General features: G+C 34.1%; 1 protein-coding gene across 1 annotated transcript in view; it reads right to left on the bottom strand.

Annotated features, from left to right (window-relative positions):
• Positions 1-9,603: 9,603 nt before the first annotated feature.
• NDUFS4 (NADH:ubiquinone oxidoreductase subunit S4) overlaps positions 9,604-20,012 on the bottom strand; it is a gene marked incomplete at both ends in the record, with an annotated part of 80,831 nt that continues 70,422 nt past the window's right edge. Inside the window, one exon of the mRNA XM_084233784.1 lies at positions 9,604-9,707. Coding sequence (XP_084089910.1) covers positions 9,604-9,707 — 104 coding nt within the window. The remainder of the gene's footprint in view (positions 9,708-20,012) is intronic.

Genomic DNA, 20,012 nt, shown 5'->3' with positions numbered 1-20,012 from the left:
CTCTTTGAAGATTTGGTAGAACTTACTAGTGAAACCATCTGGTTCTGGGCTTTTGTTTTTTGGGAGATTTTTGATTACTGTTTCAATTTCCTTGCTTGGAATTGGCCTGTTCATGTTTTCTATTTCTTTCTGATTCAGTCATGGAAGGTTGTCTGCTTGTAAGAATTTATCCATTACTTCCAGATTTTCCAACTTGTTGGCATGAAGATGTTCATAAGAGTCTCTTATGAACCTCTGTGTTTCTGAGTTGTCTTGTAACTCCTCTTCCATTTCTAATTCAATTTACTAGTTTTTTTCCTTTTGTTCCTAGTAAGTCTGGCTAGAGATTTGTCTATTCTGTTCATTTTTTTTCTTCAAAGGACCAGCTTTTGTTTTCAATGATTTTTTAAATTTTTTTATTTCTATTTCATCTAATTTCTATTATTTCCTTCCTTTTACTTGCTGTTTTCATTTGTTCTTTTTTTCCTAGTTCCTTCACTTATAAGTTTATATATATGTATTTTGTAATTGATTAAACTATTTTTATTTTCTTACATCATTGCTTTTTTTTATACAATATTTAATTTCTCCTCTCAGGTGTAGTCCCCATAAATCTCCCACCACCACATCACCTGTGAACTGTCACCATGGTCCTGTGTGCTCTTCCCTCTCCTGTTTTGACCCATCTCCCTCCTGTTCCTCTACTGTATGGCTCAGATCTATAGTTTGCCTGCAAGTTTTGCCTGCAAGTTGTTTCTTGAGGTGAGTCTGTGTTGCTATATACCTCCCAGTTAGAACTGCTTTCGCTGTGTCTCATAAGTTCTGGTAGGTCATGTCTTCATTTTCTTTGTCTCAAGTATATTTAACTTCTTCGATTTCCTCATTAACCTAATAGTCATTTGGTAGTGTGTTATCAGTCTCCACATATTAGAGATTCTTCCAGCCTTCTTTCTGTGTTTGTTTCTAGTTTGGTACCATAGTGATTTGAGGAGATATTTTATTTCAATCTTCATAGATTTACTGACTTGCGTTTTATGACCCACCATGTGGTTTGTTCTTGAGAATGTTCCAAGTGCACTTCAGAATGTGTTCAGCTCCTTTTAAGGTCTAGTGCCCTACAAATACCTAGTAGTCCCATGTTATCTCATTCCTCATTTAAGATTGTTGATTTTTTGTAGGTTTTCTGTCTGGTTGTCCATTGATGTAAGTGGGATGTTGAAGTCCCTAACACAGCCAATGTCCGTTTTTAAGTTTAATAGTTATCTTACGTATTTTCATGCTCCACCATTTGGTGCATATATACTGATGAGTGTTATACCTTTCCTGATATATTGGTCCCTTATTCATTATAAAATGTCTCTCTCTGTCTAATGATTAAAGAGCAATCCAAGAAGAGGATCTAGCATTGTAAATATAAATGCATCTAACATAGGAATGCCTAAATATAAATGTTAACATACCCAAGGGAGATATTGACAATAATATAATACAAAATAATAATGTACAAAGCAAAAACCTATAGAAAAGAATATAAATATAACACTAATGAAAGCCATCAAATCACTAAGAGAGCAAAAGAAAGTCAGAAAAGAATTAACAAAATGCCAATAAGTATATACCTATCAAAAAGCACTTGAAACATGAGTGAAGTATATTCTCAAATCCAAAGATATAGAGTAGCTGAATGGATGTAAAAAATGAAAGTTACCATCTATATGTAGCCTACAAGAAACTTACTTCAAAGGTAAGGCCAAATATTGAAAGTGAAGGGATGGGAAAGATATTTCATACAAATGGAAACAAAAAGGAAACTTGGATAGATATAGCTGACAAAATGGAGTTTAAAACATCTTTAGCAGTAGCACAGGGGGTTAAACTATTTTACTTTTCTTGTAGGTGGTACTGTGATTTTGCTTGCTATTATTTATTTTGGCCTTTGCTGTCTTCTGTCTGTTTATTACACATGTAGATTTGCTATTTTCAAAAGAAGCCCACTGTAATAATTATACAATTAACTTTTACCTAGTTTTTGAGAATGAGATTATTTTAATATCATGTAAGTTGAAACACAAGATTATTTTCTAAAGTTAAAAATATCTGAGCCATAACATTAAAAAATTCATTTGAAATTAACTTTTGAATGCTCAGTGTAATTTTGAGATGAGAATATAAACATTAATTCAAGCAGTTGTGAGTCCAGGAAATGACCACAAATAGTTTCAAAGAGGTATCAAAAGAAGAGAATGAGACACACCAGCTTTGGTTTGTATTTAGAATCACACACTAACCACTGACTACAGAGCTTTCCTGTGAGTGAGCCTTAGTGGAAGACACTGAGAAAGAAACTACAATTCTTACCCACCTTTCTAATTATTTAGAGTCTGACTGGAGAGGTAATGGTTATATTTATAAAACTATATAAAGAAAAACACTAGAAAAATCTTGTGTTTGAAAAATATATGAAAAATAGGTTAAACTGTCAGACAAATACCACGTTATAAAAGTCACAGAAACATGATATACTCGGTGAAAATGTGTTTGATATCAGTGCAGTTAAAATTATTTGCTATTGTAATTATATTAATAGGCCAGTGATTTTTTCCTGCACTTATCATGCCATGAATTCAAAGGGAGCAGATTCCAACAGCTCAAGCTCCTTTGTTCTCACAAAATGTGCTTCTCTAGGTGAAGCAGGCTGGCGCTTCAGTTGAACACAAGTGCCTTTTTCTTTGGCTTCCTTTTTTTCCAGATCATTTTATTTCATACATTTCAGGAGAATATCGCAGCTCTTAAAGTGCTCAATACAAATATTCTCTTGGCAAAAATCTTGCTCTTTACTAATTTATTAACAATGCTGACTTCATGCTGGCTAACATTATAGATTCTTCCAGTTTTGCATGGTAACATTTGTGGGGCATTCCTTTCTGAATAGTGCCCAATCCTCTTGATGTCTACAATATCACCTTTCTTGTAGATTTGCGTGTTTGTGGCCAAAGAAACATCTCCGTATTTTCTAAAAGACCTAAAGAATATATATTGGGTGCCTCTCCTTTTTCCCTTTGTGTTGGTTATTTTGGCAGCTTACTGGAAAAGGGTGATCCAGCTGAAAGCCTGCAATTATTTTTTTTCTCCATAGACAAAGGTATTTTAAAGCAAATAAATTACCTTCCCAATGACATTGTTATGTGGCCCCTTCTTCCAATCTTTTCTCCAGGTTTTATGGCTGTTTAGACTCTAGAACACCTATTACGAGATAGGGATGTGATTGAATAGAGATGGTTTTAATTATCCTACCTCAGAAGCACTCAAGGAGATCAATATAAATATATTTTACCCCTCGGTGACACTTGCCAATGTCTTGGAGACATTTTGGTTATCACAACTGGATAGTTTAGCCTTCTACTCTGGAGAATTTCATCAGAATGGGAGCTGCATTGCCCAGGAGAATAAGCCAGACAGAAATACCTGACATAGAATACATTGCAGCTCTTTGCTTCAAGGAGGGACAACTCTGGTACTACTTGTGCTACTGAACTCCCAGGGGACCAGCTTGAAGGTGGTTTTCACTTGAGACCACAGTCTTTTTAGTGTTCTGCCCTCTCTTTCTCCCCTCAGGCCCCATCTCCTGAAAGCACTCTCTCAAAAAATAACTTGTCCAGGAACCCATCTCTAAGTCTTGGCTTCTAGGCAGTATGATCTAAGATAATGCAACTCCTGATTTGTGGTTTAGCATATATAAACTTCATGTGAAGGTTCCAAGAGCACTTTAAAGAGTATTCTGCTGCTGTTGGGTGCCAGGTTCTGCAATACATTCAGCCCAGTTTGTTTACCGTATTGTAAAAATATTTTCTAATTCCACTGATGTTTTTGGTCTGTCATATTTCTTTCTAAATTACTGAGATGTGCTAAAATCATTTTTATTTCCTAGTATAGAAATTAAAAACTTTTTTGATTACATTAAAAAGAGCAAGTCTGTCTTAAATCATCAAACTCATTATTCTTCATTACTCTCCAAAAACAATTTGACTTTTGTACACTTATCCTCACTCTTCCTAAATTACTTTACTATGTTCTTTTATTAATCTGAGTATGTTTTTATGATGGTTTCATGCAGTCAATATTTATTGGTTGTTTCATCATATATCCACTATTGTCCTAGATTTTTATTTCCACTTGCATTACAGACTTTCTATTTGGCATCTCTTTCTTTCGGCCTCCCTTCAGAGACTGACTTCTATGTATGGTGAAATCTTCTGCAAGAATGAATTCTCCACCATTTCTGAAAGTTATTTTTTGTCTTGCATACAATTCTCCACCTTGCATTTTCTCCCTTGCACTATCATTTGATTTTTACTGATGCTACTGAGAAGTCATCATTTTTCACCATCATGATTAATATGTTCTTTTTCTGTACTTTTGATTGCCCAGGTGTAGCTCTACTATATTTCCCACTTTGAGTCAACCTTGCATTTGCTCGTAGATTTTTAAAATTTTGGAAAATTCTGACATATCTACAAATACTGTCTCTAATTTCTCTTTCTTCAACTACTACTTTTGATTACATGTTGTTGGTTAACTATCTTGTTCTACCTTTTCTATTACCAGCTCTTTTTCACCCTGAATCACCTTTTTTTCTGGCATGTTACAGCTCAATTTCTCTTCTTTTGCATCTGACCTGCTTCGAAATTCTTCCTTTGAGAATTTCAGTTCAATTACCCTAATTTTCATGTTGAGAAATTCTGTACAGGCTCATTTTCAAATATATTTTGCAATCTAAGTTTACCATTTCCTGCAGATATTTTCAAGGTAGTCCTTTATTTCTCTGAACAAAGAATTATCAAAGACATTAAAAAATACTTAAGTTCTCTATGAATAAAGACTTTGAAGGTCTATACCTGTTGTTCTTGTTTCTTCCTATCCATGGTGCATCTCATCTTTGTATTGTGTACTAAATTAACCAAGAGGTGCCTTCCCCCCCCCCATCATAGCTCTATTTTTTTGAATCTTAAAAAAATATTTTGCCAGGTTCTTCTGGGTACATATTGGTTCTTCTGTCAAGTGCCATTTAAAAAAGTTATTTCTTCACAATTTCTTTCTGATTGCATGTTTTTATTTCTCTTGGGTGGATTTCCATGTGTGGAAATACATTGCTAGGTCATACATTAATGTTTAAATAGAAATTGCCATAATTCAATGCCCCCCCACCAGTAAATATACTCTATTACATTACATGCCCACCATTAATGTGTGACAGTCCTAGTTGCTCCATGCAATTTTGTTTTATAAGAGGAACAAATGTATGTGTGGAAATAAAAGAAAAATGGCCATAATATATAAACCAATTGTGTAACAGTGCTTATTTTGGAGTAGTAAATGTATGATTCTTCTTTAGGATTTCTCTGTCAAATATTTTTTTTTTTAAATGGAGGCATTTTTTTTTATTTATTTGTTTGTTTTGTTTATAAATGCACTGGGTACAGTCAGAAGCACGGGAGGGTGAGAGAATTCACCAGAGCCAGAGCGGGGAGCAGAGCAGGCAGAAGGACCGAAGTACACTGCTGAGGGGAGCAGCGGGTGGCAGGGGAGGTCTGCGCGCCATGTGGGACCCTCCTCTGGTGGCCGGGGAGCAGCCGGGGATCGAACCGGCGCTGCAGAGGCTGCGGGCAGCTTCACAACCCAGCGCTCAACCGCTGCGCCACCAGGGAGGCCCTCTCTGTCAAATATTTTTATAACACTTTTATAGTCAGAGAAAAATATTTTAAATAAAATTTTAAACATAATAAAAGAGACAAAGCGGTATATACTAAGTACCAATTAAGTTGTCCTGATAATTAGATCTGTTAGACCTACTCCATAGGGCTGGAGTGTTCTGGGGTATCTTCATAGAAGAGAAGAACTCGTACACAGTACCCTGTACATGACACAGTAAATGCTTAATAGTCACTCTAATAGAACTACCCCAATAAGTAGACACCTCATTCTAGAGATGAAGAAACTGAGGTTAGAAATATTTGATTAACTTTACTAGTTCACAGAGCTAGTAAGTACTTAAACTGGAATTCAAGCCTAAGTAGTATAACTCAGTCTTTACTTACAGTAAATAACCAGTAATTGCTGGTAGAATATAAGCTCCATTTTAGGTCTATAAGTAACATAAGAGCAGAGACCTTGTCAGTTTTGTTCCTTGGCACAAGTATATCTGTATATATCTGCAAATAGTACATTATAGAGAATAGCCATCAACTACAAATTTACTGTATTAATTAATAGATACTTTTTTATCACTATAATTAATAACCAACAATTGGTTGACTTCAATCTGGGTTTCAGATTCAGTCACTAAAGCCAACAGTGTAATATCTATAATCAAAATGGTAATATTAAAATTTTAAAAGTGTGAAAGACAAATGATGTTAAAGATTCTTAAAACATTTTAGTGTTGCCCTATTTCAGTACTGATGTTATATTATTTTTTGACCTAGAAAATTTACACCCTATGGCATAAGACATATATCATAAAAATGAGAATCAACTAAGTTATTCTGTGTTTTTGAATCTGTTATATATGCCCCAAATTGCAAAAATGTATTAACAACAAATATGTGCCCCTTTATGTTAGTGTTACAGAAATAAAATAAACTATATTAAATATGAAAATGTCATTCCATCTATAGCACCTACATAGTAGTGACAGAGATGGAATCAACCCAGAAACAGTTGGGCATTGGTTTCTTATGTAAATAAGGACCACATATTACAAAAGAACACCACCAAATTTTTAGCCAGTGTACAAAGTTGCCAAGGAAGTGAGTTATACCACAGTTAACAAAAAGAAAAACAAGGCTATATTTTATATTAAAAACCAAATTTGATGCAGAATGCTAAATCATTTTTTGAGGAAAACTTGCTTATATTACCCTTGTTGTAAGGGATATAGGTTTTCTTTTTTACTAAAATCTAAACTATTATTTGAAATATCTAGAATCTGAGTCTTTAAATCATTTTGCAGTTTTCTTTCCACTGAAAATTCTCAAATAGTAGTTATTAAAATGTTAATTTTCAAGGAAAGTTTAAGATGGCAAAATGTGAATTGCAGTGCACAAAAATACATTATAATTATGTATATACTTATAATTATGCATAATTATAAAACAATACATCTTTATGGTAATATATTCAAATACCACGTTAATGGTCCAAACACTCTGGAGAGCTGTGAGGAGACTTCTTGACCTACTAAATATAGAGCTTCCATATGATCAAGCAATTGCACTCGTAGGTATTTACTCAAATGACACAGAAACAGTAATTCCAAAGGGCACCTGCACGCCTATGTTTATATCAGCACTATTTACAATAGCTAAGACATGGAAACAACCCAAATGCCCAAAAATAGATGACTAGGATCAAGAAGATGTGGTATATATACACAATGGAATATTAATCAGCAATCAAAAAAGATAAACTCATGCAATTTGCAGCAACATGAATGGAGCTGGAAGGGATCATGCTCAGCGAAATAAGTCAGAAAGAAAAAGAAAAATACTGGATGGTCTCACTCATAGCAGGAATTTAGAAAACTTAAATAAGAGACCAGGAAAAAGACTAATCAAAACAAAGTAAAAATCAAAATCAACAAGAAACTATAAACCAGAGACATATTTCGGGGAGAGGAAGGACTAGAGTCAAAATAAAGGGGGGGGGGCAATTGTATGGGGAATATAACCATAATGAAAATGCATACATTGTGCAAAGATGAAAAATGATGTAAGAATTATATAAAATATCAAAAAAAAAACCAAATACCACGTTAAAATTTAAAACACAAGAGAAAGACCCAAGATGCTGCTTTCTCATAGCCAATAGTAACCATTAAATTCACTTTTTTCTCAGGCATTTTCTCCCAAATATTCTAGGTGCCTAGATGTAAGCACCTGCCACCTAACCCCCTAGATATGTGATCTATCAATTATTCTTATATATTTTTTCCCAGCTTAATAATTTTATCTTGAATATCATTCCAAACAGCTTGTAAAGATGTTTCTTGTTTTTTATGATAGTTGTCTAATATTCCATTTAATTTCACTCCCATTTTAATATTTAGAATGTTTTTACTTATTAGTTATTAAAAACAAATTTTCAGTCTCTTTGTACATTTATTCTGCTTATATTCATAGGCCATTTTCCTAGAAGGGTATTTATAGAATTAAATTGAAATACAGTTGATGTTTTGAAAAGAGATTGCCAATATGTTCTACAAAATAAGACTGTACATAAAGTTATACTTTGTGTTTTCTTGGTTGGGATAGGTCAATGGGCTATTCATGTTTTTATGAAATTACTTGTATTTAGTATATAACTTTTGAAACATCAAAGAGTATATTAAGCCAAAGAAATCATCTGCCATTAACCAATCCTATTTCAAAGTATAACTTACAATCAAAGTAAAGCATGGGTTTCTGAAGACAGACAAATGAGGATTCAAGTCTGAGCTCTGACCAGTATAATGTTAATCATGTTATTTAGGCTTTGCTAGGCCTTGATTTATGTTTTTGAAAAATGGGGAAAATAACAGTGTCTCTCTGATAGAATTATTGTGAAGATCAGTATATAAAGTGTTTATTGAGGAGCCTAAGAAGAATGTGTTTGATAACTCATGGTGCACTGCTCAAATGATTAACACATAGCAAAAGTATGGATGTACTTATATTTTCTAAAAAATGTGAATCCTAAATCTCCAAGAACACTTATTTTCCCTGAATTTCTTGATTCATAAGAATATAAAATCTTCAATTGAAATCCCTATAATTATGAAGTAATGATTGATGAGCAGAGTTTAGTATGAATGAACACAATTTGTTAAGGTTCAAAGAAACTCAAAGAACATTAAGTTCTAATAATAAAAAAACTTGAATAGGGCCTCCCCGGTGGCGCAGCGGTTGAGCGCTGGGTTGCGAAGCTGCCTGCAGCCTCTGCAGTGCCAGTTCGATCCCCAGCTGCTCCCCGGCCACCAGAGGAGGGTCCTACATGGCGCACAGTCCTCTCCTGCCCCCTGCTGCTCCCCTCAGCAGTGTACTTCGGTCCTTCTACCTGCTCTGCTCCCGGCTCTGGCTCTGGTGAATTCTCTCACCCTCCCGTGCTTCTGACTGTACCCAGTGCTTGTATAAATAAATAAATAAATCTTTAAAAAAAAAAAAAAAACTTGAATAAGGAGATCTGGATTTAGGTTTATCAAACTGCAAAATAATCATTTTTCTACTTAGGATAAAACAAAAGAATTTCTAAGACAGTATTTTGATCATGAGAGCTGATAGTTTATAAACACTGTTAACTTGAGAATCACTTTAGCAAGCATAAACCTTCAATACTGAAAATGTTTTCAAGCATTCTTATTGACAGTCTAAATTTCCCAGAGATATGATCACCTCAAATTTCTCTATACAGGAAATGTTAACATCTTCAGTTTGAGGCATCAGAAAACATTTAAAATAGACACCACAAAATGCATCTGCAGTTTAAAGGTCAAATTTATTAAGAGATTAAAAGATGCATTATACATGGACTATAAATACTGCACAGCTGACTTTATTCACAGTCAAGAGCAGAGATATAGTCAGTGCCAACCTATTTTGTGGATACTCTTGTTCTTTTGTTCCAAGAAAAGTTTGCACCATAAGACTTGGACTTGGGTTTTGGAACCCTCCTCTCTTCAACGTCATAGCTCCATCCTAGAAAACAAAAACAGAAACAAACCCACAGGAACAAAATTAAAGAGGATACTTGAATAACACAGCAAGCAGAGGCTACCTTGCATAAATGTAATGTTCACTTATCATCACTAGTACATGTCAGCACATCTGAAATATAAATACTTACTTAGTAATTTGTTCCCTTACAATACTGTTGACAAGAGATTAAAAACATTGCCTGAGGATGATTTACCCTATCTCAAAAATGTAAACCATGATTTGACTTCTCCTTGCTCAATTACTTAAGCCTATATAAAATTTTCCATTCCTCTATGTGATTTAATGTGTGATTTTTTTTTAGAAACTGCAATGAGGAACACTGAACAATATAACTGAAATTACTATTTTCCAAACGCTTTCCAAAGACTTTACAACAGTCTTGAACTCAACTAGAAGTGATACAGAAAAATATGTGTATCTATATAAATCAAAGTTGGAGAAGACCAGGAGAGAGCACTTGGTTCACCTCTCAAAACAGGGTCCTGATTAAACTTAAAAAATTAATCAACATTTGTATCCAAGACTGTTAGAAACTCCTGGAAGTACTCAATAACAATGTAAATTCTAAGTCCATTGGATCAGACTCTCTAGGTAGGGCCTCAGAATCTTCATTTTAACTACTGATCCCAAAAGATTTTGATGCATAAGCATTTGAGAACCACTGGTCTAGTCTAGTCTGAGTTTATATCTTCTTTCCAGAGCCCTTCCCAGTGTTTTATAAGTTTGAAAACTAGATTTATTTATGTTTATCTTCCACTTTAAGTTCAGTTCTTTATGTCCTACAAAGTTACAGAAAACTACCAAATCAACAGTCTCTTCCTTGAAAATATAATTAAGTCACCCTTATACTCCCTAGTCCAAGCAACCTCTGTAACTTCTACTTTTTTTCATAAGATAATTACAGGGATGAGAACTAGATCTCCTCTTTCAGGATTTTCTTCAGCTAACTCATGTTAGATCCTTTGATTCATGGCTGAATCATGGAGTCATTAAAAAAAAAAGTCTAAACTGAATAATATAAGTTCTTGTTCTTGTGCACTGTCATGAGTTCTAGTTCTTCTTGCAGAATACAGTATTTGATACCATAAAGTTTATGCTTCAATAGCACCATAGTTAGAATTTTGCCATAAAAACGAAGTCTGTTATTCAAGAAATCAAAGTATACCCCTGCTATTTCAGTATCCAAAAAGGGAAAACAATTCCACTGGTAAAACTCCATCTTCAAAGAAAGTCCATTTGCTATAAAGAAATGGGGGAAGGGAGAAAGCAAATGAAGCAAATGGTTTAAAATGCAAATGAAGCATTAGAATCTTGGTTCACTTGTTTAACATAACTGCACTTTCAGAGTAGAGAAAATGTTTTCAGTAATCTCCTACTCATTAAAACAAATCACAGAGCTGTATCTTATTTTAAGAGGCCCTGAACTTATAAGCACATTAATAAGTGGTTATTTACATTTAAAAAATTTACTAAACAGCATAAGAACAGTACCTACTTCATAAGCTGTCATGAGGATTAGACAAGCTAATTCATACAAAGTGCCTAGAAAGCACCTAGTAATTAATCATTTCTTGAATTCTGTGAGAAAACCTATATTTGAATTAGTACTCTCTTTATATTAATGAAACTGAAGTACATAGTAATTATTAGGTAACTAGCACAAGGCCACTTAGCTAGGAAGGGGAAGAATTGGGATTTGAAAACAGACAACCTGATTCCGGAGCTACTCTCTTAACTATATACCATCTCTTGCCATTTATAGTAAACACTTCATAAATGTTAGCTGAATTTCTCTTTCAAATTTGATTCACAACTACCTAGCAACACATCATCTATACAAAATGAAGTATTCATGTAAGTAAAATTTCCATCACATTGGAACCCTATTAATTTTGAATTTGAATTTGTGGTGCTCTGGGTCTAGTAATTAATAGATTAAATTTGCCCTACAGGTAGGGATTTTGGTAAGCTAATTGAACATAACTTTATAAATTTCTCAAGCATTTCCTACATTAATCAGTAAATAATGCTAATAATTATAAAAAATACTCAATTTAGTAAAGCATGTATAATAATAGTATTTATGGGACATTTGCTACTCATTTAATAAACATTATTGATTGCCTACTTTGTATTAGGGATTGTTTAGACACCAGAGGGTAAAGCAGTGAATAAATCAAAGAATTCTCAAACTTCAAGTTAGTAGGGGAAAAGAAATAACTAAATGAATAGTATATCAGGGGCTAATATAACACCTAATATTAAAAATACATATTATATGCTAAGAGTAGTAAGCAAACATTTTCACCAGGGTAGACAGGGAAGCCATCTCTCCCGAAAGTCACATTTTGAGTAAAGACCTGAAGGAGGGTCAGAGAGTGAGCCAAGTGGATGTGTGAGAAAAGTGCTTCCAAGAGAACAGCAACACCAGGGTTTGGAGGCAGGAGCATGCCTGGCCGACTATGCTCTATATGCTAGGCCCTGTGCTAAGTTCTTTAAATGAATCCTTATCTGGTTTTAAAATAGAGTTTATAGGTTACATGGCTTATGAGGTACGCATAATGTGTTCCAATTTTATGTTGTGAGGAAAAACAAAGCATAGAGAGGAAATGCAAGCAATCTAGAGCCACATGGCTAGTCAATGGGAAAGCCAGAATTTTAACCGAGGTTGACTTTTAAAGCTATGCACACAATCACTGCATAAGTAAAACTGCATTTCTTTAAAATACTTTGTAATTGCAATTTTATGTATTTTGCCCATTTCCTTTCGTTCTGTGAGATTTCATAAACTTTTATTTTTGCAAATACATTTAAAAGACTTTTCTGAATCTTTGCAAAATAAGTCTATGTCTCCCATGTGTTCCTCCTCAGTTGTGGCCAAAGGAAATAGTTTCTAGTGTAGGTTCTATGTCTGGTTATATTTGTTGGTAAGTCATCTAAGACCTCCACAATCTTTTCTTACCAAATGAGGGGTGAGAGAACTTATGTCTCCTCCTTCCTTCCTCTAACAGTCTCCAGCCAAATAACAAGGTTAAGAGCTGAAGAAATGAAAAAGCACTTGGAAATATTTTGGAACTGGTATTAAAGAAAAATAATATGCCTGATAATCACGCTTTCATTTACTCAGTTAACTGGTCTTTCAACCACCAGGGAGAATTTTTTTTTTTTTAAGCTCCATCAAAATGCAGACACAGCTGTATTATCTGTTCTGTTCATAGACTTTCTAAATGCTGTCGGGGTCACTGCAACGTGAGAAGACTAGGGTTTTGTACACATAAAAGAACAACTGGTTTGGGTTTTCTCCTGGTAACTAAGAAGTGAGCTGGCTCTTGGGAATTGTGAGCCAGATTATAGTTGCTATTGATGGTGATAACAACAATAAATAGAAGTATCATTATAGGGATTGGAATGTGGATGGAAAAGCACTGTGAAAACAAAAACACACATGGAAGAAACCTGCATCTACCAAAGGTATGCACACTGTATAGGCTACCAGTGACACATATGATTGTGAGGCTACAGAGGGGAAAAAGTTTCTTTCCCTGATATTTTTCTGTGGAAAATTTGTTCTCAAAACTACACAAGCACTGTGCTTCTCAAGTAAAAATAAAGAAGGGTAGAAGGAAGTGTAATACAATTCACATGAGGGACTGAAACTTTTGTCGGAGCATACATAAATCTCCTTTTGGATTTTCTATCATTCAGAAAACCTTTCAACTATGTAGGACCAATGTTATAAGGAAAATCTGCTCTTTTTTAGGATTGTGTTAAGAATCTTGATTCCATTTCCAAGCATCCCTCTCCAAAGGGTTTCCTTTCAGTGCCTGGATGAAAAAATTTACTGGTCCCACTATATTTCATACCACAATCTGTCCCAAATTATTTTTTGTAATGTAGCAATATAAAGGCTATTGGAGCAAGTGGTGACCTTTAGCTAAAAAGGCAAATAAGTGTAAGAATAACAACTTGAAAGGATATTAAACACTTGTACTTAATAATGGGTAAGTCACATGAACTGAACTCATCTTTTCTATTTCCCATTTGAAATTTGATCTTAAAAAGAACATAACTTAGGAGAATTAGAATGTAGAAATTTAAGAATGGAGTGTTACTTGTAAAATGCTTAGATTTCTTGTAAGAATTTCTTTTTAACCCTAAAACAACTTCTCCTTAAAATAATTTAAACAAGTTCTTGAATGAAATCATGGAAGTGAACACTTATATTCTCTAAAGAATGCATATATAAAATCAAGGTGTAGTCTACGACAGTGGTCCCATATGTTGTTCTACTAGGACACTGAAAACCAGCCCTTACTCTTCCCAGCTGTGTAACAGAAGATGATCAAAGCAACAGAGTCTAAGGCAGCTGCCCCAGGGATGGAGTAAAGCTCCTGAGGCTGCAGTCACTTCCCACTGAGAAGAGCAGCCATATGGCATGGATTAACCACAAATCCAACCACCAGCACCTAAATGATGAGAAGCTGACTCCCTTTGGTGTTTCATGCATTGGAATGCTTTCACAAAGATATTTTGAACTTTAAGCCTTAGTGTCAAAGAAGTACCTCTGGCAAATGCTCTAGTAAACTTAAAAATGTGATCTATAATATCCAGGGTTCAATTTCTTTATAAATATAAAAATTAACTAAATGTCCATTTAGTTATAACCTACAGACTAATCTGGCTCACAGTCGGGATATTCTTCATCCTAAGATATGAATGTTTGGTGTAATAATCTTAAATTTCATGAAAAAACAAAAACAAAACCACTGAACAAACCCAGACCACAATTAACTTACAAATTCCATGTATGAAGCAAAAAAGGAAAATTCATCTTTATTAACAGAACCATTTTATTTATAATTCAGCTATACAAAAACAGAGGAATATTCATCAGTGTTTTTATTGCTCCAGAAGTATTTTACCTCTAATAACCTTTGGTTCAAGTCCTATTATAGAAGTTCTTTCTCCTCTAACAACCTAATCTCAAATCATGACATTAGCTCGGAAGTGAACAGTACTAATGATTTTTCCTACTGTCTATTTGTGTACAAACCAAGAACCACCACATAATTTGGCACAAACCGATATAATTGGCAGCCACTGCTAATAGCGGCATGGGATCAGAATAGCAAATGCTTTGGAAGGCCTAAACAAGGTATACTGGTACTTGGAAGGTTTCAAAATTCCTCACCAAGCTATTATACCTGATTGAAAGTAATGCATTAACTTTGAGTACAATTTAAAGGGAAGGAGAGAGAAAGATAGCTTTTCAGGGATTTCAGTGTAAAAATCACTCTACTTTCTAATTCCCAAGTATCTAATACTTTGAGGGGGGTTAGGGGGCACAGAAGAGGTTCATAATAATTTTAAAGTATATTAGATGATATTTTAGAAAATACAAAGTAATGACAGAGCTTTAGATACACTGACAAGGCAATTTTTTTCAATGAAAACTATATACAATGACCAAAATAAGAAAATAAGATAAAAATGTGAGGACCTAAAACATGAGATTAGTTAACATCCTGTACATGCCATAACTGCAATATCTCAAAAGAAGAAAAATACCAAAACTGCCTTTGATATGATAGTCAATGACCCCCCCTTAAATTTTCTTTTCAAATAAATAGGTGCTAATACAGTATTATTTCCAAAGCCGTAAATAAGAACGTTATTCAGGATATTTATCATTTATTTCACTTTTCTGTGTTGAAAGCACATTTGAAAGTCGGTTCGAAATTTAGAATATGAAGAAAACTGTCCAAAAATCACTCAGAAAATTTGATGTAACTGGTCTAGGATGTGGCCTGTGCATAGTGAATCCTATTTAATCCATTATTACATGTAATATTTCTTTCCCTTTCCCCTCCATCTCCCCTCTTTCCTCATTATACCAGTCCAACTGAACAGTTTGCTAGTTACAAGACAGTGAACACTTAGGACTGGACTTGGGAAGAGTTAAGCAAAAACAACAACAAAAAAAACCCATGTGTCAATAGGAAACTATGCAGTCTACAGCACACCAGATCTTAGCCCTGTTCACTGTCTGAGTGTTTTGCAACTTTTTGTAAAGTGTTATGTACAAATAATCCTCATTTATTTGTGGATTCTGTATTTGAGAATCTGCCTACTCACTAAAATTAATCTGTAATGCCAAAATCAATATTCACAATACTCCTATGATCATTAATGACATGTACAGAGTGGTGAAAAGTTAAGTCTACTAACACACACGTTCCCAGCTAAGTGGCCAAGCAAAATAAAATGTTCTACCTTCTTATTTCTGCTTTCATTTTGTACACTAGTGTCCCTTTGTGGTCTAATTTACAAAAATGATATTTAATATTTTTGTTTCCTGTCATTCATTTCATTATTTAAAATGGTTCCCGAGTGAGTGCTTTAGTGCTTTCTAGTGTTTCTAAGTTCAAGAAGGATGTGCCAATATGTGTGCTAAGTAAGCTCTGTTCAGGTGTAAGTTATAGTGATGTTGGACAGTAGTTCAATGTTCATGAATCAACAATACGGTGTTTTTAGACAGAAACTTAGGTAAAACAGGTTATATACTGATCAGTTTATGAAGTCTTGTGACTAGAAGCTCACAGTCTCTTAACAGGTCCCACTGAAACACCTAATAGATTTTCCAACCAAAGTCAGGCAAACTTCACCAGGAGTTGTACATTTTATTTAAGTGCAAAAACATCTTTGCTGATTCCAAGAGGTATATACAAGAGACTAGCTGGCTCTGTTTTTCTAATAACTTTGGGAATTGATTTTAAGGTTTGATCTTCAGATGAGATTCCTATAAATAGATTAATGGCTTTGGAGACCTATTTCTACTGGGTGAGAAAAGACAGAAAATCTAATTTATTAGTCTTTGTGGTCTATTTGGATCTGAACAAATGAATTTGTACTCACTGAGAATAGTTCTTTGATATGGAAAGGTGAATTTCATAATGCTATGTTTGCTATTAATTCATAGTTAAAATTTTAGAATTTGCAGTTATAAAGTCTGTGTGTGACTATGTCTGTCTACATGTCTGTTAATTCAGAAAGGCCTTTACCTCTTGCTGTGTGAGTGGGTAATATTTTTCTACCTCCAGATGGTATTAATAAATTAGATGAGAAAATCTATTTTAGGAGCTTTGTTCTGATTGGCTTATATGGAAAAACAAGCTCTTGTTTTAGTGGAATATTCCTAAAATCATTAGAAACAAGGAAACTGAACTTCCAATGCTTTTAATGTGCTAGATTTTAAAAGTATTCTTACATGACCTAAGAAACATTTAAGAGGTCAAGTTCACACAACATAGGTAAATCTTTGGCAAACAAATTTAATTTTGGTTTAATAAAGCCAACTACAGGGCCTCCCTGGTGGTACAGGGGGTTAAGCATCGCACTATGAAGCAATCCTCAGCCTCTGAAGCACAAGTTCGATCCCCGGCCAACCAGGGAGCAACTCACATGGCGAGGCAGACCTCTCCTGTCTCGCCCGCTGCTCCCCTCAGCAGTGTATTTCATTAGTCTGCCTGTTCTGTTCCCCACTCTGTCTCTAATGAATCCTTTCATCCCTGCCTATCTCTGGCCTGTACCCCAGCTCTTGTATGCATAAATAAATAAATCTTTATATAAAAAAATAAAACCAACTATAATTTCTCTATTGGTATTAAACATAACACAAGCATAGATTTTTATTCTACTTGCATGTTCTTTCTAAACTTACACGTTTACTGATCAAAGCTAATTATTCTGTTTAATGTTTATAATCATGAAAAATATACATTTGTTTATCAAAAATAATTCCTTATTCTGAAAATTTTATTTCAACAGTAACTATTTTATAGTGATTCATCTGGAAAATTAATTTCCAGAATATTTAGGTAATTTAAAAATCTTAGATATTACTGGATATTCACTAAATACCTAATTTCTAAGACAGAATACTGAGCCACTGATTAATAAGCAAATTTATAAACTTTTCTTATTTTTACATGTTAGAGAGTGGTATTTTGTGTTTTCTTAATAAACGTGTTCATCTTTGTCACTTGGAGAAATTGGATTATAGAGAATGTACGTGGTTGTAGAAAATTATGTGTATTTTTGAGCTTTGCTAGTCTACTAAAATGCTGGTAACAGTTTTCAATTATCTTTGTTTTCTCTATGAAATGGAAGTAAATATATATTGAAATTTAAAATTATTAGACATGAGTAAAATCCTAATAGAAGCAACAGAGGCAATGGGTATATCGTATGCAAGGTAATGAAATGTGTTTACTATCTTCAAGAGTCCCCAGAGGGGAGGGCTCCTGGAAAAATCACAAAGATGTATTCTTTCAACCGTCTAAAAACAGAGGTTTTAGAAAAAAATAAGGCTTATTTGATGTTACTATTGATAAGCTGCAGAGAAGAGTTGTCAAGTCACACAAGATGCTTAACCATCCTGAGGTTAAAGCTGTATTGGTAAAAAGTTGCTACCTACTGATTTTTTAAAAATATTTATTTATGCATACAAGAACTGGGCTACAGGCCAGAGGTCCGGGGTGGGTGGGTGGGGGGGCAGTAAGAGGATGCACCAGAGACAGGGTGGGGAAAGGAACAGGAGGCTCCTAACAACTGATATTTGTCAAAAACCTTTGCTGTCACTGTTTTATCTATTAGAACCCTGGTGCTGCTTTGTCTGATATTAGACAATAGTACAGGATATGTTAATTAGGAATCCACTTCACTTATTATGTAGAAAATTTAATTAGCATATAGATGTTTAGGACCTATCTTAGATTTAATCTCTAATATTTTCCTACTATGTATCTGGCATATTCATTATATCTAAGGATTATTATGTCATATCTCAAGATTTTTTCTCTAAAGATTATGTTCATCCATTTTTACAAACTATATGAGCACTCACCATCTTCTTTGAAAATGGGATAAAATGACTACAGATATTCTTCTCTATAACATTTTGGGAATGATTTTAAGTTAAATTATTATTATGGATTCTTAATATACATTCACTTTTGACATTATCAGTAAGGTTAACTAGAGCCATATTAAATCTTCTATCTTTTACATATATTTTATTCTTATGTTCCTCTGAAAGCAACTGCAATCAGCTGTAGCCCAGAATGCTTTGTTCAACAAAGATAGGGTATCTCAGAACCCTGCAGAGAACTATGTTTGATACTTTTGGGTACAGGTTTATAGGACTGAATGAGCTGAGGATGGATTATTGTAGTTTTTGTTAGTTTGGTATTATAGTTTTGTTTCATATTGTTTTAATATTCTAGTCTCTGTACACTTAAGGAAGTCCTTTCTCTTTATATCTTAAGGTATTTATAACTCACTACAATTTAGTAGATCTGTGTAAATTAAAATTTGTATTTGTAAATGATCTTATTCTCCATACATGAACCCTACAGAATTTGGGAACTCTTGTTGAATTTATTTTCACGATAATACAGTTATTTGAACATATTAAAAAACATTATGCCCTTTTTATTAGAACATAATTGGAAACACTGGTTATACAACCAAGGCCTTATTTGGAATGACTCAATCAGTTATGACAAAAAACTGAAGGGTAGTTTTTAAGGAACTAAATTTGACTTTATGGAGTCAATGCTAACAAAGTCATTCCAGGAAAAGTAGCCTGGCACGAGACTTAAACATTTTCTAAGGTAGTGAGGATATTTAGAGGACCTCAAGAAAGGAGGAATTTGACCAAATTAATAGGTGCCACAGGGAATATCTGGTAGCAAGTTACTAGCATGGTTTACTAGTCTCAAGATGCTTTGAAAATTCTGACATTCTGTATGAAAATTTTCAGCAAGGCAAACATAAAAAAGCATTTGTATGGCATATGAATTATCTTTGGTTGGTTTTTAAGAAATAGCAGACATGGGAAAAAAAATCTCTGAAAACAAAGTAGAAGTTTTCCTTTTGTGAAGTACATGTACATTTATAAAGCACATCTGCATCTTCTATGCAAGGAAGAAGAGGATGAGATGAGGGTGATTAAAGTTCAGGGAACTCCTACCAATGGAGATTTGGAATTAAATCTGCACAACCATCCTAACACTTCTTTACTGTGTTATGCCTGATAACCTCATAACCAGCTCACCTACTTCCAACATCTCTTGTTTTTAAGATGTTTGGAGATGGTCTTCAAGGTAATGGCTTGGGCCATTTCTGAGAGTTACTCACGTTAGAAGACAAAACTGATTAGGAAATTTGAAAATATAATTGTTTTTTCCCCAACAATTCATGAAACAGATGTAAGCCATTGCT

This window comes from Talpa europaea, assembly GCF_964194135.1.
Source record: "Talpa europaea genome assembly, chromosome: 5".
Taxonomy (NCBI): Eukaryota; Metazoa; Chordata; class Mammalia; order Eulipotyphla; family Talpidae; genus Talpa; species Talpa europaea.
Note: the sequence above shows the minus strand (reverse complement) of the source record. Positions and strands in the feature narration are given on the sequence as shown.